The 25,456-nt window shown below is 41.5% G+C and overlaps 1 protein-coding gene across 1 annotated transcript in view; it reads right to left on the bottom strand.

Moving 5' to 3' along the window:
• The window catches only part of NTNG1 (netrin G1), a 320,710-nt gene that overhangs the window by 191,426 nt on the left and 103,828 nt on the right, over positions 1-25,456 (bottom strand). The window contains exon 2 of the mRNA XM_044302426.1: positions 20,642-21,282. Coding sequence (XP_044158361.1) covers positions 20,642-21,282 — 641 coding nt within the window. The remainder of the gene's footprint in view (positions 1-20,641; positions 21,283-25,456) is intronic.

Genomic DNA, 25,456 nt, shown 5'->3' with positions numbered 1-25,456 from the left:
TGCATTTATGTTCAGCTGCTTTCCTCTGGTGGAGTAGAAAAGTCAGGGGCAATCCAGGCCTTGTTCATTTTGATAAGAGTCAACCTGTCAGCATTTTCAGTTGACAGTTGGATGCGCTTATCAGTTATTATGCCCCCATACCGGCTTTGACAAAACGCTGGCAGCAGGGCAGGCCAGCACCTCTAAGGCGTTCATGCCACATGTCCAGCTTGGACACCCAATAGTTGTAAGGCACAGAGGGATCATTGAGAACGCTGACACGGTATGCTATGTACTCCTTCACCATCTTCCAAAATTTTTCTCTCCTTGTGACACTAGGCCGTGCATCAGGGTGAGGGTTCTGGCGAGGTGTCATGAAACTGTCCCAGGCCTTGAAGAGTGTTGCCCTGCCTCTGTTGGAACTGCTGTGTGTTCCCCTCATCTCCTCTTCTCGGTTGCCCAAGGAACTACGTACTCTGCCGCAATCGTTGTCAGCTGGAAATTTTTGGAGCAATTTTTCCACAAGGACCTTCTGGTATTGCACCATTTAGCTAGTCCTCTCCACCACAGGAATGAGAGATGAGAAGTTCTCTTTGTAGCGGGGGTCAAGAAGGGTGAACAACCAGTAATCGGTGTTGGCCAAAATGCATATAATGCGAGGGTCACGGGAAAGGCAGCATAAGATAAAGTCAGCCATGAGTACCAGAGTCCCAACAGACAAGACTTTGCTGTCCTCATGAGGAGGATGACTCTCAATCTCTTCATCCTCTTCCTCCTCTTCAGCCCATCCACGATGAAAACAGATGGAATCAACCTGCTATGGGTACTACCCTCTGTAGCGGAGGCAACCGTCTCCTCCTCCTCCTCATCATGCAATTCGCGCTGAGAAGACGAACGGAGGGTGGTCTGGCTATCTCCTTGTTTACTGTCTTCCCCCATTTCCACCTCTTCCACATGCAAAGCATCTACCTTCATTGTGAGCAGCGAGTGTTTCAGTAGAAACAGAAGTGGGATGGTTATGCTGATAATAGCGGCATTGCCGCTCACCATCTGTGTTGATTCTTCAAAGTTGCGTAAAACTTCACAGTGGTCAGACATCCATGCCCACTCCTCGCTTGTGAATAGCGGAAGCTGACTGGAGAGGCGACGACTATGTTGCAGCTGGTATTCCACTACAGCCCTCTGCTGCTCACAAAGCCTGGTCAACATGTGGAACATGGAGTTCCGAGCTGGCAATTCGGTAAAAGAACGTCTGAAGCTGTAGATGACTTGCTGAAATGTGCACACATGCTGCGCACCTTCACCAGTAGCTCAGGCAAATTGGGGTACGTGAAGTTCCCGCACATGCTCAAGTCGCACTACAGTCAGTGAGCTGGCAATTGCAAGCGTTGCAGACCAGCGGCAGCTGTAGATGACTTTCAGAAATGGGCACACACACAGCGCATTTTCACCAGTAGCTTTTGAGAAACCGCTGAACCACGAAGTTGAACACGTGGGCTAGGCATGGTATGTGTGTGAGCTTGCCGAGCTCCAAAGCCATCACCAAGTTACGGCCATTATCAGACACAATCATGCTTGGTTGTAGGTTGAGTGGCGAGAGCCACAGCTCAGTCTGGTCCCTTATACCCTGCCACAGCTCTGCGGCGGTGTGCTGTTTGTCACCTAAGCAAATAAGTTTCAGCACGGCCTGTTGCCGCTTCCCCACTGCAGTGCCTACACTGCTTCCAGCTACTGACTGATGGATGACTGGTGCTGCAAGATGATAATTCAGAGGTGGAAGTGGAGGAGGAGGTGAAGAAGGGTTGCAGCCACTAATGTAGGTGGTGGCGGAAATCCTGATGAAAGTAGGGCCCGCAATCCTTAGGATCGGTAGCACCAGTGCCATCCCAGGGTAAAACTCGCTCCCGACACAACTTTCACTCAGTGTGTTGTCAGGGAAATGTAGCATCCCTGGCCACAAGCACTTGTCCATGTGTCAGTTATTAAGGGGACCTTCCCAATAACTGCGTTGGTCAGGGCACGGGTGGTGTTAGGGGACACATGCTGGTGTAAGGCAGGGATGGCACATCGGAAAAAATTGTGGCGGCTGGGGACTAAGTAACGAGAAATGGCCACCGCCATTAGGCTGTGGAAAACCTCGGTGTCCACAAGCCTGGAGAACCCCTTTAAATGGTTCAGGATCTTGGAAGTTAATCATTTATTAGAAAAGAACTTAGAGTCGCTGTACTTTCATTTAATTTAATAGAGAATGGTGTAAATAGCAAATTTATAAATCCCTTTATTTAAAAAAAATATTCCTACACCCACTTGAAAAAAAGCTGCAAAGTTATGGCCACCAGGGGTCTTACTACCACCTGATTTGCAGTCCACTGCCTGTCAGTCAATATCCGTCCCTAGTGACAGATACATAGAAGATGGTAGAGAGGGTGTGGCAGAGCTAGCTGAGATTGTAATGTGATACAATAATTGGGTGATGTTCCCTGCTTCTGAGAGAAATGCGTCTAGCTATTCAGCTGAAGAGGGGAATAATTAGAGAAGCACAAAAAGACCTATTCTTCACAGTTATAATTATAGAAAGAAGTACAGCTATGCAACTTTTTTTGAAAACTCGTTTTAAGTAACGATTGGAGTCCCATAAAAAGTTTTCTGGTTGGCTCTCCTCAAGTTAGTTACTCTCCTTGTGGCATGCTTGGCTGCATTTTATTTTTTTTACTAAAAATGGCAATGTTGTCCTTTGTTTTTTAGAAGTAGTAATTATATAAAGATAACAGTGGAGAAAAGCAAAATGTCTTTCCTTGTCTACTTACTAAAGGGGATGGTACATAAAATATTTGTGACAGGGTTAAATTTTTATGTAATACTAAAGTATTTCTCTGAATGCTAGGTCACTCCTATTTATGGTTCATAAAACTAGATCCATTTAATTGTCTAAGATTATGCAAATGTGCAAGCATAGTAAAGAGAAAGGCCAAACATTTTATAGATGGTAATTTATGTGCACCACAAGAAAAGGTTGTAGATCTCAATAGATGGACATGTTTTTCTTCTATTACCTTCCTTAGATTTGGGAGAGTTGGGGCTGGAAGCTGTATGTTTTTTTTTTCCTATTTTTTTCTCTTTTTATAATATATATATATATATATATATATATATATATATATATATATATATGAAAATTCAATGCAGCACTCTTCTTGTAAAAAAACGCAGTGTCTTTATTCACACATGTGACACAAAATAGGCAACGTTTCGATCCCCCTTCCAGGATCCTTCTCAAGCCAAGTGCACTTGACTTGAAAAAGGTTCTGGGAGAGAACCGAAACGTTGTCTCTGCTGACATGTGTGAATAAATTGCACATTTTTCTACTTCAAGGAGTGCCGCAGTTTTTTCTGTGTTATATTGCTGGTCCTGGATCGAGGGATCACTGCGGGCACCGCTACAGCTTCAGCTGCATATTAAGGAGTGCTGCCTGACCTTTTGTTATGGATATATATATATATATATATATATATAAATATACATATGTTATAAAATGCAATAAAATAATTAGAAAAAAAATATCTATGGAGTTGTTAAGAACATGTCACACTCCAATGATATCTGTGGGTCTCAGGTGTTCTAATCTCTGTGTCCAGTCTGACCATGCACATACAGCCTCCATACTAAAAGGTCACCTTACTTGAAACTAATGCTGGTCTTTTTCTGGTGCCAGTTAAGGTGGATTACACCATTGTACTTATTCTGCTTTTATTTGCTTACTGCTTACTTTATTGCGATACAGATTGACTGTAACTGATAGTTAGTGTACCCTCTGTACTGTGTTTTTACTATTGTACATCTATATGATTGATCTTTTTTAAGTTGTACTGTGTTTGTTGTCCAGCATGCTTGGCTGCAGGGGAGGTGCAGTGGCTACAAGAGCTGGAGAAGATGGGAGTGGTGTCGGTGGCAACATGAGTGGTTGCAGTCCTCACAGTGGCTAATCTCTTTTGCATATAGGAGGATGCACCCTTTCTTTCCTTAGGGCATACCCTAGACTTTAAGGGGCTCCTGCCTGGTGGTGGTCAAATGGATAGCAATGACCAGGCCTGATTGGTTGCAATAAAGTCACTCTTTACAGAGTAGATGATTGGGGTTGTAGCACATACACAAGCAGTAGCCACAGTTCTAAGGTATTTACCACAGCAATATTCTCCCAGAAGTTGTATACAGAGTGTCAATGATGGTAGTAGTCCTCCCTGAGTATCTTTCTAGATATACTTTGCAATTGTCCCAAACTAACTCCAGAGTCACAGATGTGCAATCTTTTCCCATTAACACCTTCTAAATTGTAAAATCTATGGGTTATAGTCCTTAAAACCAATGGCCAGTTCATCTCAGAAATGTGGTGGGTATATAATGTGCCGTAGTAAGGCATTTGCCATAAATCTGCATTTACCTTAATGTCTCAATCCAAAAATGATTTGTTCTCTTTCCCTTGGGGTTAGTCTCCCAGTTCAGTTGCTTCACTGGCAGCTTTCAGTCTCAGGGATGAAGGTTCCCTGGACTAGACCTAGTTAACAGCAGCTTACACATGCTCATACTTACTATATATAGGCCTTCCCAGCAAAGACCAAGGAGGTGGCGCCAACCCATCTGCCTAGGAAATAGCTAAAGATCTGACATTTTTTATTGTTTGCTTCCTAAACACAACCACTTGGGATTCTCAGTTTACAAGAAAAAGAATACTGTAACAGTTTTGGTACTTTGGCAATGAATCCACAATACTAACTCCATAGCAGTGATCCACTGGGTCACAGCAGTTGTCTCTGGTCTGATGGGATGGGCTGTTCTTTTTCCACTGCTGAGTCAGGGTAAAGTAGTCTTATCTCATTTTTCTTTTTTCTTTGACAGTTTTTATAACTGACCTGACTAGCAGTAACCACCTACTTCAATGTCTGCATATTGAACTCAGATTCCCTAGAGAATTACAATATTGGAGAACATTGTTGTACTTCCAGTATGCCCAAATTTAAGTTTTGAGAAAAGAAGGGTTCCACCAAATATGCAATTTGATTTGACTTGTCCTCTTAATATTACTGAACTAGACACTAAAAGAGGTATTCAGGTGTTGAACATTTTTTGAATGTACTGTTCATCTATCTTGTTTTATAACACTAAACTTTATTAACAACATGACAACATCACCTAGAGACAGGCAGTCATTTTTACAAATCACCTAGAGACAGGCAACCATGTTAATACACACAGTAATGTAGGTATTGTAACACTATTAGCCTGAGTTGCAAGGTTTGTTTAATGGTTTAATAATTTCTTATTATTTGTTAACGTAACTTTGTCCTTTGAATGTGATGATATATCTGGAATGTAGTTACTTAGTTTAGCTAGTCAGCATATACAATAGCTCAATTGCGCTGTGAAGGCTGCATTTGTGAGTGATTAACTCAGGGACATGCGTACTGCAAATTGGAAAGCATCTTAGAGGGTTAAAAGGTATACATTTTTGTGTATACAGGAGGCTACTCAGTGAACACAGGTCAGAGTGATTGTTTTTTACTATGACTGTACTGTAAGTTGTTTGTCTGTTTTATCTTTTATGTATTTAATCACAGTTGGTGAATTTTTAAATTCACCTAGCCTGTGTAAGCGTATCTTAGTCTCAGTTATCAGAATTCATGGTAAAACACATGGTGGCAGTGGTGGGATCCAGGTTAATAAATACGCTTATAGTTGAGCAATACATAGATACACTCAGGACAGTCAAAAAGTCATATGCACCCCCAAAATAGTGCCAATAAAACCATCCTCTGGGGTACACCATGCAAGTTCACCGGTAGGGGGCTCAGGTGGACTTATCTGGTGGGCCGGAAAACTAGTACAAGTGTTTTCCGTACTAGTATGGGCCACAGGGTCCCTGGCATGGGGGTCCCCTTGCTTTGCTTGGCAGCATCTCCGCCGTCTTGGGGGCTCATCATCATCACTAGATGATGAGGAGGAAGCGGATGACAAGAGGAAAGTGGGGTCATCCTCATCCTCACTGGGGCTCTCAGAGTCGGAGGCAAGCAGGGCATATGTCTCCTCGGCCGAAAACATCTGGTGGGCCAATAGGGGAGTGTGTGTGCGTGTGTGTTTGTGTGTGTGGAAAACTTTATTTAGTGTGCGAGTGTGTCAGGGCATGGGTGATCGCGTACTTACCCTAAACCTAACAGAATTTTTTTTAAAATAAATAAAAAAATCCCCAAAAAAGTAAAAAAAAAGATTCAGACTAGCTGATCAGCGGTCCGAAGCTAAGAGTGCCAGCCACAGTCAGCGCTTGCACAAAAAGAAAAAAAAGGAAAAAGAAAAAGTGCTTGCGCCCCAAAAAATGTGTGTGAGGGGGCAAGCTGCAGCACCCCTGGGGGGTCCAGGGTCACACAGCTGAGTGTGCTGTGGACCCCAGACACATCAAACTTTTTTTCCCCCCTAAAATCTCCCTAATTTCCCTACCTAATCTCAGCTGTCCCTGGGTACCTGTGGGGGCTCAGATGGGGGGCGCTGGGCACAGAGGAGGGGTGCTGAGGGTGCTGGGCTCCACGAGGCTCCTCTCTCAATGCTCCAGGATGCAGTGTAGAGGAGGAGGCAGAGCTGGGGGAAGTCAACCGCCCCGCCAGTTCGTGCAGCCAATCGGAAGCGATCCTGAGAGGTGATGTCACCATCACCTCTCAGGATCTAAGGATGGTGATTGGTGGTGTATTATCACACCACCGATCACCATCCTATTCCGGGTTATCGGGTCACCAGAGACCCGAATAACCCGGAAACAGCAGGTCTGAATTGAGGACCCCCCTTGGCATTGTCACAGAGTGCCTGCTGAATGATTTCAGCAGGCACTCTGTTCCGAGCCCGCCGCGCAGAGGTGATCGGGAATACACAGGGCGTACAGGACCTGTACGCCCTGTGTCCCCAACAGGTTAAGCTCCTATGGAACATCTGTAAGGAAGAATGTCAGAAGACTTCATCTCTTGTATCCAACCACAACTGAATGGCAACTGTGGCCTGTGGGTTGCCTGTGCACTGCTTGGATAGTCAACAAGAGTGTTGCTGTTTGTCCATTTAATTTTTATGTATTTAATGACACTTATTAAACTTTTTAATTCACCTAGCCTGTGTAAGCGTATGTTATTCCGGATCTCAGAATTCACGGTAAAACAAGTCCAATTTACTTATCACATGAAGGTGTCCTGTGTGCTGACCCAGTGCTTGTATGGCATGTAACACTGTTGCATGCTGGATGGCAGGAATTATATGATACGAGTGTTACATGACTGATGTCATGTTTCAATAAGGCCATGGATACATTACACAGGACTGATACATGGGCGCTACCAATCTGCTGCAGATAGGGTCAACTGCATGATATAAGAAAAGTACGGTATATACGCAGAATTTTAAATATATGCATATTTGAAATTGCATATATCTGTATACATGGCAGAAGCAGGGACTTCCAAGTCTCTTTTTAGTTCAATAGTAAATAGTTGTGGCCCCTCACAAATAGTCTTTAATTTACTGAACATTTTAAAACATTGATTAATTAGTTTTAAAACCTGCCAAAGAAGAAAACAAAGCAATAGTAGGCTGCCAAGATAAGATAGGAAATAGTTAACACAGCGCTAAAGAGAACACGTGACTTGATAACCTTGTCACGTATTTTTGCCGAGATTTTTTTTAAAGCTTTTGGCTTTTCTGTTGCAGCTGAATTCCCGGTTCTGCTTTATTCTGTTCAAAGCTTCAGATCCTAACTTCACATTGTTCTGTCCTCGTTTGAAGCAGAGGATAGCTATTCTAACAAACTGCTGTTAGATCTCCATGCTACCTTTCCACCGGGATATGAAATCCATAGCTAGACACTATGTTATTCTCACATATTATTTTTCAGCTATTTCTGTACTGGATTTTTGGTGACCACAGATTGTGGTTAAATTTTCCTGCAGTAAAATATTTTCATCCTACATATAGATTTCCTTTGTAGGTCAATATATTCTAGCCTGGTTAATGAATGTTTTTTTTTTCTTGCATTTAAGGACTTTTAGAGGAAGAAAAGAGAACACTGCTACAGTACGTATTGTAAACTGCCGGACCAAGGTTACATCCAGGATAAATATGTTCTGTTGCATTTCTTACTCTGGAGTCTTGAAAGACGCACATAAATTACCCTTCAGACATGATACAGGCAGCTGCTGTCCTAGACTTTAATGAAATCCATATTAACACATTTAAGGACAGACACGTTTGGGAGTCAAGCAGTAGATTAAAGATGAGCAAATAGATTTTAAAGAAATCAAATTGGTTACGAATTTCTCAAAAACTTCTTTTTCCAACTAATCTAAATTTGGGATTCATAGCGCAAGAATCACTCAAAATGGTGGCTGCTTTTTTACAGTTCAGAAGAAAGAGAAGAAGACATCTTCCACCAAAAAGGGATTCTTTTTGGACCATTTACCCATAGCCATATATACACTGTCCGCTGACATTACTAATGTTGTCTTGGCACTTGAGAGCTTGAAAGGGTCTCGTTAAAGACCTAAGAGACCTCAGAATGCTGTATACAACTTTTTAGGACAATTGTAGTAGTTTCAATTCAGACCGAATTTATTTGGACCAATTTGACTCTGATGGCTGATTTACCCTAAACAGACCTGAAACAATATAATATTTTACTTCTATCATGCAGAGTTTAGAAGGGCTATGTTTATTAGTCCTTTCAGATACATATGTACCATAGAGGAGGTGGCAATTATACATTGTACAGTAAATATATTACATATTTATAGTAATAGTATATATAGTATATAGCAATAAAGTGTGTGTATATACAGTACAGACCAAAAGTTTGGACACACCTTCTCATTCAAAGAGTTTTCTTTATTTTCATGACTATGAAAATTGTAGATTCACACTGAAGGCATCACAACTATGAATTAACACATGTGGAATTATGTACATAACAAAAAAGTGTGAAACAACTGAAAATATGTCATATTCTGGGTTCTTCAAAGTAGCCACCTTTTGCTTTGATTACTGCTTTGCACACTCTTGGCATTCTCTTGATGAGCTTCAAGAGGTAGTCACCTGAAATGGTTTTCACTTCACAGGTGTGCCCTGTCAGGTTTAATAAGTGGGATTTCTTGCCTTATAAATGAGGTTGGGACCATCAGTTGCGTTGTGGAGAAGTCAGGTGGATACACAGCTGATAGTCCTACTGAATAGACTGTTAGAATTTGTATTATGGCAAGAAAAACAAGTGGCCATCATTACTTTAAGTGTCCCCAAGTGCAGTCACAAAAACCATCAAGCGCTACAAAGAAACTGGATCACATGCAGACCGCCCCAGGAAAGTAGGACCAAGAGTCACCTCTGCTGCGGAGGATAAGTTCATCCGAGTCACCAGCCTCAGAAATCGCAGGTTAACAGCATCTCAGAGACCAGGTCAATGCCACACAGAGTTCTAGCAGCAGACACATCTCTAGAACAACTGTTAAGAGAAGACTGTGTGAATCAGGCCTTCATGGTAGAATATCTGCTAGGAAACCACTGCTAAGGACAGGCAACAAGCAGAATAGACTTGTTTGGGCTAAAGAACACAAGGAATGGACATTAGACCAGTGGAAATCTGTGCTTTGGTCTGATGAGTCCAAATTTGAGATCTTTGGTTCCAACCACCGTGTTTTTGTGCGACGCAGAAAAGGTGAACGGATGGACTCTACATGCCTGGTTCCCACCGTGAAGCATGAAGGTGGAGGTGTGATGGTGTGGGGGTGCTTTGGTGGTGATACTGTTGGGGATTTATTCAAAATTGAAGGCATACTGAACCAGCATGGCTACCACAGCATCTTGCAGCGGCATGCTATTCCATCCGGTTTGCGTTTAGTTGGACCATCTGTCACCACCAGACATCTGAGAAGCTCTGACAGATGTCCTTCAGAACCTCCTCCTTGAGGTTCCTTTTTTTTTGCTTTCATTTTCTCATCTCGTTAGCCTCTCTCAGCTGTCATGTAGTTGCACTAATTGCATCCCTTTAAATCCCTTCCCATACTGCATCACTTTGCGGTTTATACAACTTCCTGGAGTGTGTGCATGTTGGATGCTACTACTGAGTCTTCTACAGATAAGTTTTGTTCATTCATTTGTATTTTCCTGTTTGCTGGATCTCAGGTGACCCTGACTCCCTCCGTATCAAGTGTAGGGATCTGGTGGTTGTGTCCCCTCACTATTATAGGGTGTTCAGGTGTTATACAGTCGAGGAACGAGGATATGCGATCATCTACCATTGAGATTTTTGCATAGGCTGAGCAGTTGGGGAGAGAGCCAGGTCTGTTGCAGGGCTATCCCTTTGGTTCCTTAGTTTTGGATCCAGTCAGTCAGATCTTCTTTTTGTGTCTTCTAGTTTTCTGTACACCTTCCGTGACACCATCATTTATTTTTCAACAGGACAATGACCCCAAACACACCTCCAGGCTGTGTAAGGGCTATTTGACCATGAAGGAGAGTGATGGGGTGCTGCGCCAGATGACCTGGCCTCCACAGTCACCGGACCTGAACCCAATCGAGATGGTTTGGGGTGAGCTGGACTGCAGAGTGAAGGCAAAAGGGCCAACAAGTGCTAAGCATCTCTGGGAACTCCTTCAAGACTGTTGGAAGACCATTTCAGGTGACTACCTCTTGAAGCTCATTAAGAGAATGCCAAGAGTGTGCAAAGCAATAATCAAAGCAAAAGGTAGCTACTTTGAAGAACCTAGAATATGACATATTTTCAGTTGTTTCACACTTTTTTGTTATGTATATAATTCCACATGTGTTAATTCATAGTTTTGATGCCTTCAGTGTGAATCTACAATTTTCATAGTCATGAAAATAAAGAAAACTCTTTGAATGAGAAGGTGTGTCCAAACTTTTGGTCTGTACTGTATATATATTAGTAAATACACATTGTTTACAATTACTAAAAAATATATAAAATATATACATTTATTTTAGCCTCTATTTCTGACGGGATTCGAACGCACAACCTTCTACATTACAGCCCAGAATGTTAACCACTACACTATAGAGCTGCATGACCAGTTACTGAAATAAAAAATATGAGACTTCTGCTGTATAGGAATACTTACTACTAGCAAGTGCCAGCAAATAAGGTATAATGTGTAAAAATACATCTAGTAAACCAGATGCTTAAAGGATTTAATCTCTTGTAGGCAGATTTTATATTTTAGTATAGCTTTTATATCATTTTATGATGTGTCTGCACACCAACATTCACAGGATACAATGCTCCTTGCACACGAGAAATAATTATATTTTAATAACTCTCTACTTGCCTACTTGCAGAAGAGATTAGCCAAATGCAAAAGCAATAGGATGGTGGTACTCTGTTTAATAGGCTCTAGGGGAATGAGATGAAGTGCGAATCTCTTAAGAAGATAAGCCCTTTTTTAATGATCTTGATCATTTTATTTTAGGAATTATGAGGAACAATAGCCACAAATAGTGGTACTTAAATCTCATCAGGGAAAACAAGCAGCTTTGAAGAGTAATCCGTTCATAATGCTGTAAATCCGAAATGATGATCCAAACGCCATATGTTGTGCTGTACACAACAAGTCTGGAATGAGGCAATGCCTAATGTACCACCTTTAACTTTCATTACGGTCAACAGCATTGGGTTGTGCCGTGTATCATGATCTAAGTGACATTTTACTAGTATCTCTTTACTTTGTTTTTGATAGGCACTGCATACTAAAGGAAAAGTAGTACAGAATATGCTGGTAATACGCACAAAATAAAGGCTAAAGTAGGCTAAATGTCAATTCACTGATATAATAGTGATGCTGGGAATAATTTGCTCACAACCTGGTTCAATTACATTTTATCCTTTCATTCTCCAAACAATAATCCACACATGAAAGTGACATCACATTTCCTCGAATTTCTTTGTGCAGCATATGGTCACTCATGTTCAATGTTTGGGGTGCATGTCTTTCCATCAATACATGGGTTAATGTGCCCAACAGGTAGCAGAAAGTGCTTGACAATGTGAGTGCACGTACAGACTGAGAGGAACATGAAGGTAGTAGTTAGATGTGTGGAGAACCTAGGGAACATACAAATGTAGGCATGTTCTGTAGGCCTTGGAAGTAAAACATGACATCAAGATGGAGCTCTGTAATATCCCAAGTTTGACATACACACCATGGCTGTGAATGAGTAGACACTGACTAGTCTGGAGAAAATGTACCCTTATTATATACTGTAGATCTGGATTACAGAGCAGTATGAAGCTTTCCTGTGCTTTAAATGAAGCTAGGTGTATGAATGTGTCAAAATATTTGTAAAAGGACAAATTTTAAAGTTGACCTAGAAGATTGCTTATTGCAGTAGCTACTAGCTGTGTTCCTATGATCCTCATGAAGAAAGCTTTTGTAAAGAAGCTGTCCTGGTGAACTCTGGAGTTATCGCTAGCAACTGCAGGGAGATATAATATTGTGTGACAGCCATTGATATAACTAAATCTCCATCCAAATTCGGATACATGGAGTTGCCATCGATCCATTAATGATGCAGACTGTCTAAACAGTGCTGTCCTCATTAGCTTAAATAATTAGGGTGCAGTGTAGCCCAAAAGGCTGTGCTACCTGACCGAAGAGTGGCGGCGTTGCAACCTTGACTGGTGGTACCCTAACACAAGGATGGGCTCAGTCCACCATTGTTGATCTGTTGCTTTCCACTTCAGTTAATGGATGGGTCCACCTCTCAGTTAAGTCCACATTATAGATAAGCAAATTTATTCTAAACTAATTGGATTCATCACAGATTGCACAACAACTGTTTGTCAAAAGGAATCAAAAGTTTTGGTGATTCATTTTGGATGAATTGTGCAAAATCGTGTCCACCATTTTATATTTAAAATTCAGTACACTAATGAGGGAAACATGGCAGAGAAGCTGAAGACTGAGGATAACATGACCCCTGGCAGGGCCTTCGCCAGTGGGCTTGCCCAAAACGTTTTGCAATCAGCCTGAAGCACAGATGCCATTCTGAGCTCAGTAACTGATGTGATAGGATGTGTCTGCAAGGTCTCTGACAGACACCAGTTAGACACACAAGCAAGCCATTTTGGGCATCTTCAGGGGATTTCGGAGAAGGTATATTTAGTTAGGTAAATTGAATTACTCGGTAGAAAGTCAGGTTTTATCATTAGGGAAAGGATCGGGTTAGTTAGTGTTGTGTGTCACATGTATACAGTACAGGGTTCTGCACTGCTTCCTACAGATCCTTACAGAAACAGTACAGTATTTATTTTCATGTGCAGAAGCCAGCTGTTTTTCCCAAAAGCCTGCAATTTTTCTACAGTTTATATGCATGCAATAAGCATTTTTATTGTGTCAACACGAGTGTACTGTATATTTTGGTTGCACCCAGGGGGCGTCTTATTGAAAAACTTCTTTAGTTTATAAGTGTGCAAATAAGTATTTTTGCCAGCATCACCAGCAGCATATATTTTGGCTAAAGACTGTGTCCAATTGCCCATTTTTTTTCGAAACAACTTTTAACATTTTTCTTACAAAATTTCTATTTAGCATAGGCTAGTGTACGTAACCTGACACGCTGCATACTGTAATAGTGAACTCTGTTGGCGCAGGTTGAAAAGCTGTGTCAGACTTAGGGCAAGCTCAGGTGGTGTGAGTGGTCAGGTGGTCCTACACAGCCATTTGTCTCCAGAGTGCTGCCCGTTATTGTACTGGACTGTGTCCAAATTCTTTTTTTTCTAAAAATAATAATAATAATAATGAAAATTGTCTTCCAAAATATCTGTTTATCAGTGTTAGGTATCTGATCTAATGTACATTTGATTGGACTATGTCCAAGTGCCAATAATTTATCTTTTTTTCACAAAAGTAATGTAATGCAAATTATCTTCCAAAAAAATCCATGTATCAAGGTTCTGTGCCTGATGCCTAATGTACATTGCATTGGACTCTGGCCAAGTACCCCCAACAAATGGAATTATTTTTATTCTTTTAGATTTACATTGTTTAAAATTGTTGTGTCTTTAACAATTTATGACAATTGTCCTCAAGTTCCAGTTTTTCACCAACATTGTTTAAAATTGTCTTGTTCACAAAAACGCACACCAAATAATTCCTTTTTGTTCCTAAAATGCTACTTTGATTCTTTGCATTGGAATTTGCAATCGTGTCAGGCAGGATTACAATGAAAGATAACACATCTGTACCGATAACACAGGTTCCACCATTCACTTTAGGCCTCGTGCAGACGACCGCATGTGTTTTCTGCGGTCCGCAAATTGCGGATCCGCAATAAAAATGGATGACGTTCTGTATGGCATCAATTTTTTGCGGATCCATTTTTTTGCGGATCCATTGTAATAATGCCTATCCTTGGAACTGGCATACTCATGCGACAGCACACCCTGAATGGGTCCGCATCCTATCCGCAAAAATAACGGAACAGACACGGAAACAAAATACGGTCATTTGCATGAGGCCTTAGGTGAATTCACAGTTTATCTACTGTAGTCTTCCTCCCTGCACAGTGTCCTTTCTGCACGTTGACCTCATAAAAGTCATCTCTGATCCATTATGCCTATGGTCCATGTGGCCCCTGTAACACATATCTGTAAAATCCTGTTTACAGCAGCTTAGGCAAGATAACAGCTGCCATAATCATGTATAGAAAATAAAGAAACCTAAAATCAGAATATGAAAACAGACGAGAAGAATTGAATATGTTTCAATATCTGGTTTTAAAACTAGGAGATGCATTTCTTTTAAAGGCGTTGTCCCATGAAAAATCTAATACTTTTATAGGGTCAAAGCACATCCTCAAATACCACCAGCCGAACCCACTATCAGAAGCTGTGCTGGTTACAGGGAGAGAGCTGCAGCAGAAAGGACATGCTTCCTGAGAATGGACACACCCCTGAGCAGCCTGCTTAAAATAAATCTAGCAGAGCAAGAGAAGAAATTAATAGGGAATTCTCTGGATCCATGCGAGGTAAAGTGCTGGTTCTAGCTTTGTTAAAAAGAGATAGCCATGTAACATTTGATTTCTGAATTTTATTTAAAAGTGTTTTCTGAGATTTTTTTTACTTATAACCTATCCACATGGACCACGACTGAATTAGCTGTTTTGAGAAGGCAGCGGCACTCCTGTGAGCACAGCGCCATACATTGTATAGTGGATGTGCTTGGTATTACAGCTGCACCTAGGCTACGTTATCGAAGAACGTGCAATCACTCGGCCTAAAAAAAAGCAGAGGGAAGACCGCGGAACAGCTGATCGGCGGGGGTCACGGGTGTCACACCTCCACGATCAGATAGTGATGACCTATCTAGTTCTAGTAGATAGGTCATCAGTATAAAAATCTCTTAAAACCCCTTTAATTTTGTAATTTGTCTTATCTTAGTAACTTTGCTAAAGGTGAATAGCTACTCAAAGCATTGTTTAAATTTTGCTAGTCTCAGGTAAAAATGACACCTGAGCAAAAAACTGTTCCCTAAAAAATCAAGGGAAAGACCAATTAATGTCACCATTTGTATGTACCAGTCTTTGTACATTTATCCCAATTTTTTTTTTTGTAACATGGAAACACATATGACACTGAGCTGAAATCATGTAACACATTTCCTTCTATTGTATGCTCTTTCTAAATAAAGTGCTTGTTGACCTTCCACACATGTGAGAGCCATCTTGTCTCAGCATTTAATTACACCAAGTGCCATAACGTAATGTGTCTAGTAACACTTCCCTGTCCTTTTATTAACTGCTAGCTCTTAAACCAGACCTGATATATTATTACCAAGGGAAAGGAAAAGGCTTACCAGATTCTAATCCACGCATTTCAGTCTGTTTAACAGTTAATATTGGGCTTACTTATACTTAGATATTGGACTCCTTGGAATTTTGATCTAAGAATGTGAATAAGCAAACATATATATATATATATATATATATATTAGCAGAAGGATCCGGCTTTGCACAGGTATATTTAATCTATTTAATCTATTTAATTTAATCTCACCCCGGCAGCTGACAGAAGTGGGAGGGGCGTGGCCTAACTGGGTCGGGGGGCATGGCTTAGTGGGACCTGAGGGTGGGGTTTTTAAGTCCTGCCCCCTGAACTGTGACCTCCACAGCACTCCATTCTCTTAACAGTGTCATCCACAGTGCCCTGCCCCTTTAAAGCTGACCTACAGCAGTGAAGAAAAATGGCTGGATTGTTATGGAAACCTGGTGTAAAACTGTGTGTATGTGGGGACTAAGGACCTACGAGCTTCTATTGGCTGATAAGAGTCATGTGACCAGGATTCTAGTGGCTAATGCATTTTTTGGGAATATCTCAGGAACTGTACGTGCTAGAGAGCTGAGACCGTCTAAAATCTTTCCGGACACCTGATGTACCTGTGTGCCAAAAATTGTGATTGTAAATGCGATGGTGCGGATTCCTATAGCGGACATACATGCTGTACATACACACACACACACACACACACACACACATACATACTATCAGAAGGACCCGGCTTCGCATGAGTATATTTCATCTATTTCATTTAATGTTTGTATGTGTCGTTAAAAGATATCGACAGTATCCCCCATAACAGTGACCTCTACAGCACTCCGCCCCTTTACCAGTGAACTCCACAGTCCCCTACCCCTTAACAGTGACCCCCCACAATGCCCTGCCACTTTAAAATGGGACCTCCACAGCAGCCCATCCCCTTAACTTTGACCTCCACAGCAGTTGCCCCTTCAATAGTGGCCCTGCCCCCTTAACAGTGACCTCCACAGTGTCCGCCCCTTTAACAGTGATTTCCACAGCGGCCTGCCCCCTTAACAATAACATCCACAGCGAACGCCTCTTTAACAGTGACCTCCACAGTGCCTGCCTCTTTAACAGTGACCTCCACAGTGCCTGCCCCTTTAACAGTGACCTCCACAGTGCCCTGCCCCTTTATTGCTAGGGCCACACGACTACATGTGTAGGGCAACATTTTGTCTCAACAATTTTTATAATAATAGGCTATGTTGTCGCACTGCAACATGTTACATGCTGCGACTGCGATTGTCGCAACAAATCCATCGCAGATGGATTTTTCTGCGACTGTCGCAGTTGCAGCATGTCACATGTCGCAGTGCAGCACCATAGACTATCATTATAAAAATTGTCATGCGACATATGTAGCAGTGTAGTTGTGCCCTATGTGTTGTGCGACTTATTACCGCACGACACATGTCGTCGTGTAGCCCTAGAATAAAGCTGACCTACAGCAGTGAAGATAAATGGCTGGGTTGTTATGGAAACCTGGAGCAAAACTGTGTGTATGTGGAGATTAAGAGCCTGCAAGCTTCTATTGGCTGATTAGGGACATGTGACCTTGTGTATGGCAGTTGGGATATGAAGAGAAGGACTTGCAGGCTTGTATTGGCTAATGCAGGTCATTTTTGGGAATATCTAAGGAACGGTACGTCCTAGAGAGCGGTGACCCCCACAGGATTTATTTTCATGTAGCAAGGGATGTGTATACCAAGTTTCTTTGAAATCGATGGTGGCGTTTTTGAGTGATCGTGAAACATCCTTCTTTATATATATATATTGTTAATTTTAAAGGGGTCGTCCGGGTTCATAGCTGAACACAGACATATCCCCATTTTCAACCAGGCGATGCTCTTCTTTGCCCAGCTCTGAGTTTTTATGAAGATCTGATGACGTTTCGGGCTCTCCATAGGGTAAGCTAGGCGAAGGCTTCCACCTAGCAGTGAGCCCGGTGACGTCTAGGGCATTGCTAAAGCCCACCCATCAGTGCCGGTGATGTCACTGGCAACAATTCTAGGCAGAAGCTTACTCTATGGAGAAAATGGGGATATGTCTGGGTTCAGCTCTGAACCCGAACAACCCGTTTAACTACCACCAACACAAAGCTCCTTTTAGGGAAGGGGGCAGAAAGGACATTACAGTGTGTACTTCTTCATTTTTGCTTCCGCTCCAGAAATTATTTTCAGCAGCCTTTTCTGTATTATTTATCATGTCTGGCTCTTGATGCTATAATATTACAATAATTGGTATTTATTGTGCCTATTGGGGCACTGTTCCATCATTTATACTGATATATTCATTTTGGAAATTTCACACATTTAACTCAATTCCCGTTTAACTGAACATTATTTTCATTTTCCATGCAATTAACTCGCTAATTTCATTATCCTACCTAAGCCGATTGATGACTAAAGTACGATTTCATAATTCTGCAATGTGTTGCTCATCTGGCAGCGAAAGGGCTAATTTTGATAGCTCATATATCTAATGGGCTGTTTCCAGCCTCTGGTATCATAGCAGCTAATCCTTGTTATCTGTCCAGTCCCCCGTTGCAAAAAAAAAAAAAAAGGCTCTCCAGAATTTAATTCCACCCTGATGGGAAAGACAGCATTTTTAGTGTTCGGCATGAAACATTTTGTTCAGGTCCTGAATCCATCCACAGAGCATACCTAGATAAGCTGTTAATCCTTGCTTGGCAGGATCATGCACTCAGGAGACATGAGGATACATTGCTTGTGTTTATTCTCTTACCTGTCCGGGATACTGTATGGAAAGAAGTTATATCCACCAAGCAGAGTGTTTTAGGCTTAAGCAATGAATAACACTATCTCAGATACACATACTGTAGCAGCATGTTGTACATTGGATTTATGAATCCAAAATCATAGCCAGTTTTCAGATTAGCCGAAATTCTCGTAATGGCGTGAAGGACCATAGGAAGGGTAAAGAGCTACTGAAGGGGTAGGAACTCATGATAGCTATAAAAAACGTAATAATTTCATGCCACATAAATACTTTCCTGCCGGATTACTTTGAGGTACCGTGTTACAAATGTCTATTATGCAAACTTTGAATGACTACAGTTAGGGCTCATGCACACAAACACATTTTTTTCCCGTTTCTATTCCATTTGTTTTCACAGGTCTGTATGCTTAACCATTCACTTCAATGGGGCTTGAAAACAACCATAAATGACTGTGTGCATTCCAAGCCCGTATGTCCACATGTCTGTTCTGAAAAAAATATAGAACATGTCCTATTCTTGTCTGTTTTGCAGACAAGAACAGGCATTGTTACAATAGATCCGCAAAAAAAAAAAAAAAACTATGTAACACGGACGTCACATGGATGTCATTTTTTTTTTACGGATCTGTGTTTTGCTGACCGCAAAATACATATGGTCGTGTACATGAGCCCTTAGGCTGGGTTCACATCATGTTTTCCCATCCGTTTAAAACATAGAAAAAAAATGTATATGTTAAACAGATGCCTCAGACTGATTCCAAATAATGGCATCCAGTCACTATAGAGTTCCATTGTAAAAAAAAAAAAAAGAAAGTATATATTTTTTTTTTACCAGACACTGCAGGATACAAGAAGGTGGTGTGCTGCTTTTTGGTACCATTTTTTTTTCTAACTTATATGTCAAATGGAGGCATAAAACCTGATGTGAACCCAATTAATAGTCATAAAGACCGCGCAGCTCCAGATAGATACAGATCCGACCAAATTGTAGAAGATAGACAACTGTCTCGGTATAGTCAATCACTGTTATGTCAAGCGTGGACTTCAAAATAACTCTCGTCTGCACCTCCTATATTGGAAAGGACAGAATGGCATAAGCCCCTGGCAAAGTGGAGGCGAAACCCGAGTCGGGTGAGTGACGGGAGACAGATTATACATTTTATATGTCTATGTTTTATGGTATCTTGTAAGTATAATAAATACTGGTTTGACATAAAGTGCTAGCAGTACTTCACTATTCTTGGCCATTCTGTCCTTTCCAATATAGGAGGTACAATTGTCTATCTACTACAATTTGGTGGGATCTGTATCTATCCGAAGCTGCGCAGTCTTTATTATGACTATTAATTGGACCTTGGTGTGAATTGGACTCACTACGCCGGAGACCAGCTGCTCTCATAGTAGGAATAGCAATTGGAGACTAAAGTTTTTATTCCTGATGTGAACCCACCCTTAGGCTACATTCACACAAACATATTTTGTTTCTTTGTCCATTCAGTTTTTTTTGGCGGATAGGCTGCAGACCCATCAAAAAATGCGGACAGCACACTGTATGCTTTCCGCATCCGTATGTCTGTTCCGCAGCTCCGCAAAAAAAAAATAGAACATGTCCTATTATTGTCCGTTTTGTGGACAAAGATAGGCATTGTTACAATGGATCTGCAAAAAAAAAACGTATGCCACATGGACATCATCCTTTTTTGGGCAGATTCGCAATTTGCGGACCGCAAAACACATACGGTCATGTGAATGTAGCCTTAATGTAATGAAAAGTGTGTGTATGACATAATATAAAAGTGACTTGGAATAGCCAAGGAAGACGTTCCTTGACAGGATCAGCAACCTCCGTGGCTCCATCTGTGGTGAAATTACGACTTCGTGCCTGCACACTTGCTCGGCTGTTCTTAGAGCTCTTATAGAAAGGTGCAGGGTCCATCACCCAAGGGGACCAATGCATATCTTTTTTTTCATGGTAACACTGCTTGTGCAGAACAAACCTGTATGCCGCACTCATTAAATGTCACATACTATATTCTTACCTGCCATATATCTTGATATCTGATATAGCATAGAAGTATCTTCCTAAATTTCTTTCATCAACAAAAGTGGCTCCTGTAGCCGGCTTAAGAAGTCTTATCCTTAAATCAGTCACCGTGAAGAAATCCCGTAAGTTTTTGGTGGTGTCCAGTTGACTGTAGAGTGAAGCCATATTATGAAGGCGTGGTCCAGCAAATATTGCAAACCGATCTTTTATTTCAAAATACATCACTTTAGCATGTGCTGCATAACTTGTGGAATATTCTTCTGTGCATATAATGTCTAAGACGGTATTTGCAGTCAAGTCTTTCACTGATTTAGGCTCCATTCTAAAAGCATCCAGGCAATCAGCAGCATAAAACTGGTAGGGTTGCCATGTTACACCATAATCCAGAGATTTTTCTAAGATCATCTTCTCAGGTCTTCCAGACTCAAAGGTAATTGCTATGTTTTGGGTAAGCTCAATGGTCTTGTTCCAAGACAATGTTATATTGATCTGTAGGGGGGTGGGATAGTTCTTCCATGTCACAGACTGCCAAAAAGTGCTGGGATTTCTGCCTTCAGCATCAAACATGAGTTCAGGAGGATGGGCGAGCTCTTTTGTGCTGACATCACATTCATTGTTGCACATGTAAGGATTGCCCTGAAATGACAGAAACTTGATTAAATCCCACAGAAACAGTAATCATTGGTGATCATGGGGAATAAGCCACAATATGAAAACAGATTGACAAATCATATCCAACAGGAAATGACCAAGAGGCTTCATTTTTCAAACTAATCTAGTTCTGAATGTATTAGGATTAGCTTTAGAAGATAGAATGGACAATTATCACCACATATAGCAGTTTATCTTTTCAGTAAATAGCAGGACTTGTATTAAATGCATCAAAATTGCGCATTTTGAGGCAAGAACACAGGTACTGTATCTGAGGTTTTATAATCTGATCCCAATCTAATCATAATTCTCACTCTGACCACATTTGGAGACACTGTAAACCATTACTAGCATGCACGAAAGAGACAAATCAGTATTTGCAGTGAGAGAGTTGACAGAGTCGCCTGAGAAGGTTCTCATCCATCCAGGTCATGGTATATCATTAGCATGGCTTTCTAATTGAGAAAGCCTATCAGACGCCTAGCAAAACGTCTTCAAGGAAAACATAAAAACACATAAAGTTGCTCTTAATTATTACTGCTGGTAGTTGACAGTGTCCATTTTTTCTTCAATATAACTACACAGGAAGCAGCCACTGCCTCCTAACTTCTGCTTAAATGGCTTTCCAGTTTCAGAAAACGGGTGGTTCATCCTCAGGATAGGCCATCCATATCAAATTGTTTTGGGTTCTCGTCTCTGATCAACTCTGCTGATCAGCTAGGTCATCTTGGCTGACAGGAACGTAGCTAAAGGCTCATGGTGCAAGAGTTCAGCTTGGGCCCCCATCGCTCAGTTTTTTGTAGCCAGGGGCAGGGGTGCACATAGCCTTCGTGCTGCCTGAGGCAAAAATTGAAACGAACCCCCCCCCATGCCAAATTCTTGACCTAACCCCTTCCCTTTAAGCCAAAGATGTTATTTGACCTGCATGTACTTTCTGTAAATACCTGTGTCTTCTTATGTGGCCCAAGGCTCTTTGGGCCCCCTCAGGCTCCTGGGCCTGATAGCGACTGCTACCTCTGCACCCCTATAGCTATGCCCCTGTCTGCTGATCATTCTGTTGCATTTGGTTGTGTAACGCTGCGAGCAGTGTTTTTCTGTCCGTGATGTGGTGCGGCGCAAGGTGGATCTGTCATGACTCACAATGATGACGGATGCATTTTCTGAGACAAAAAAGAAAACAAATCCGTCCCCCATTGACTTACAATGGTTTTAGTGACGGACCCGTCGTGGCCATTTTAGAGATAATACAACCGGATCTGTTCATAACGGATGCAGCCGGTTGTATTATCAGGACAGAATCGGTTTTCCTGAACCATGACACATCCAGCAAAAACGCAGATGTAAAAGTAGCCTTATACCACCCCCAAAACAGCATGTCAATCGTGACATCTCATGTACTGAGCAGCGATTATCAGCCTCTAGGACAGGCATCTCAAACTTGCGGCCCTCCAGCTGTTGCAAAACTACAACTCCCAGCATGCCCGGACAGCCTACAGGTATCAGCCTACAGCAGGGCATTGTGGGAGTTGTAGTTTTACAACAGCTGGAGGGACGGGAGTTTGAGATGCCTGCTCTAGGACATGCCACCAGTACGCAGAACTGCATCACAGGGGGAGATGAGCGCTGCAGGATTAGTTATTTGACCACAGGGAATAGCTCGATATGGGGGACCCTTTGGGGAGATAAAAGTTTGATCCTGGAAAACCAATTTAATTTGACCAGTTTCTTACAAGCAATAAGCACCACATCATTTCTTCTTGACATATAGGACACTAGGAGACACTTTTCTTTACTCGGTGTATCATCAGTATTAGGAACATCAGCCAAAGCCTTCTACTACTTAAACCAAACTGAAGTTTCAGCAATGCAAAGCTGCCTTTAAAAAGATCAGTGGCAATTAGCTCTCTCCAGAGGAGGCCGAACAAGCAGATTCTGATCCTGATGCTTTATTTACAAGACGCCTTTATAAATAAATTGTGTTAAAAAAGAACAGAGACAGCATATTGATCCTGACGTGCATCCTCCATTATATTTTTATTAAACTATGGCATTTTACTTTTCCCGTATATACACACAACAACAGGAGGGGGTATTGCATTACTTGACTAGTGTTGCAATACAAATCATAGCAAAAAAGCAATATCAATGGTCTACCTATGCCAGACACATTTCACTGAAAGCAAAGCTCTTATGATTTCTTGTCTTGTAGGCCTACACGATTGCCTTTTCATGCTTTGAATTCGAAGCTTGCACCTTTTTTATCATTAGTGACTTCTTGATCTTTTATGCATCTAAGTGCCAAATGAAAACTTCTTAGAAACTGTAGTATGGCAAATGGTCATACGTACCAAATTATCTCAACTACTTTGTGGTTGGATTGATTTATCGGTCATGATGTGGCTTTTCAGCCTCTATATTCAGCGGCTATTAGTTCTCATTCTCTCACCAATTATTTCATAACTAAAGGCTTTTTTACAACGGCCGAGGATCGGGCCAATTAACGCAAACACATTTTCCTGCAAACACTCATTCCGGATAATTAGCCCATGTAAATGTGCCGCTGATCATCTGAAAATACAATAAAGCTCTTGTTTGTCTGGTGACCCAATCGTTAATGCGACACATAAAATAATAATTTATCGGCAGCTCATTGCCCTTTGTAAACAGAGATGTGCTGCCAGCAAACAATGAATCCATATGGGGATGAATGGTCATAGCAGAGATCATTTATCCTCATACAGAGGGGATGATTGCTGCATGTACACTCATTGACAAACAAAGACGCACCCAGATAGAAATGCTGGATTGCTGCAAAACTCAGCATGAATTTAAATGATTACAGGTGTGGTGTGTGGTCTGATTAGACACTGGGTATTATACCACAAGAGGGCATACAAGTGCTACCCCCTCTGCCCTATAAAAAGGCTCTCAGAGGCTACTTTTGGGGAGTCTACCTTTTGGTGAGAACTTGTTGACTGATAGACAAGCCTCTACAATGCACTGAAAGAATTTTTGCCTAGTACACAAACTTTGAGAAGGGTGCATCATTGGACTGAGAGAAGAAGGATGGTCATTTCAACGAATTGCCTGCCATCTAGGCCATTCTGAACTAGCTGTTAGGATCTCTAGTATTACTCTAGTGAGTAATCCAGGTTCTATTTGGGAAGCGACAACGGTCAGGTTTCAGTATGGAGGCTTTGTGTGGAGCCCTTTAAACCTGCCTTCACTGTGGAGCGACACACTGCCCCAACTGCTGCTGGGTTGATCTGTGGAGCCATCTCCTCTGGTAGTGATACAAGGAAAACAAACTGCTAAGCAATATGTGCAGGACATTCTGCCACCACATGTTGCCTCACATGGCAGGGCTTCCAACTAGCATTTTCAGCATGATAATTGTCACCCAAATACACAGGAAGGGTTTCCAGGAATGTCTCCGCTAAATTGCAACACTTTCTTGGCCTGCAAGATTTATCTCCAATTGAGCATTTATGGGCACGGCTGGGATGCCAGCTTTGGCAACCTATGAGTGTGTGGGATCTACAGGCCCAGCTACAATATCTCTTGACAAATGTGCCACAGGATACCATACAGAACCTATATACCTCCCAACTGCCTATCAATCTCCTTTCAATTGTCCAGTTTTCCCCAATAAACTTATTCTTTGGTTCTAATATTGTAACCACTTACAGTACATATACCATCATTATGTTTACAGATATAAAGTTTCATTCAATTCTAACAAGTTCTTCTTGGTGTGTTCATTCCCAATCATTGCCCTGTATATTATCCCATAGATCGGCCCACCTTCAGAGTAATCTACTCCAAGATCTTTCCTAATATATGGAAATATATAATGATGTTTAGATTTTTTTTACAGTGATACTTTTTGTAACTGGAAGTTTTGAGTTGACTTGAGTTTACTTAATTGCTGCTAATCCAGCTCTATTTAGACTTCCAAGCATGTTGGAAAACCTAGTGAAAGTACATACTGTACTTTTCATAATATAATGCAGACATACAACATTTCAGTGGTGTGATGAAAGGCAAATCGCTGATGAAAGGGTTACACTGTATGTCTAGGTTCCTTCCTTCACAAAAGGTGAAGATGTTCCATTGTAGTTGTGGTGACATCCAGCTGTGTGTTCATCCACTTAAGTAA

The sequence above is a fragment of the Bufo gargarizans genome, chromosome 7, assembly GCF_014858855.1.
Source record: "Bufo gargarizans isolate SCDJY-AF-19 chromosome 7, ASM1485885v1, whole genome shotgun sequence".
In the NCBI taxonomy this organism is placed as follows: domain Eukaryota; kingdom Metazoa; phylum Chordata; class Amphibia; order Anura; family Bufonidae; genus Bufo; species Bufo gargarizans.
This window is presented reverse-complemented; position numbering and strand designations above follow the sequence as displayed.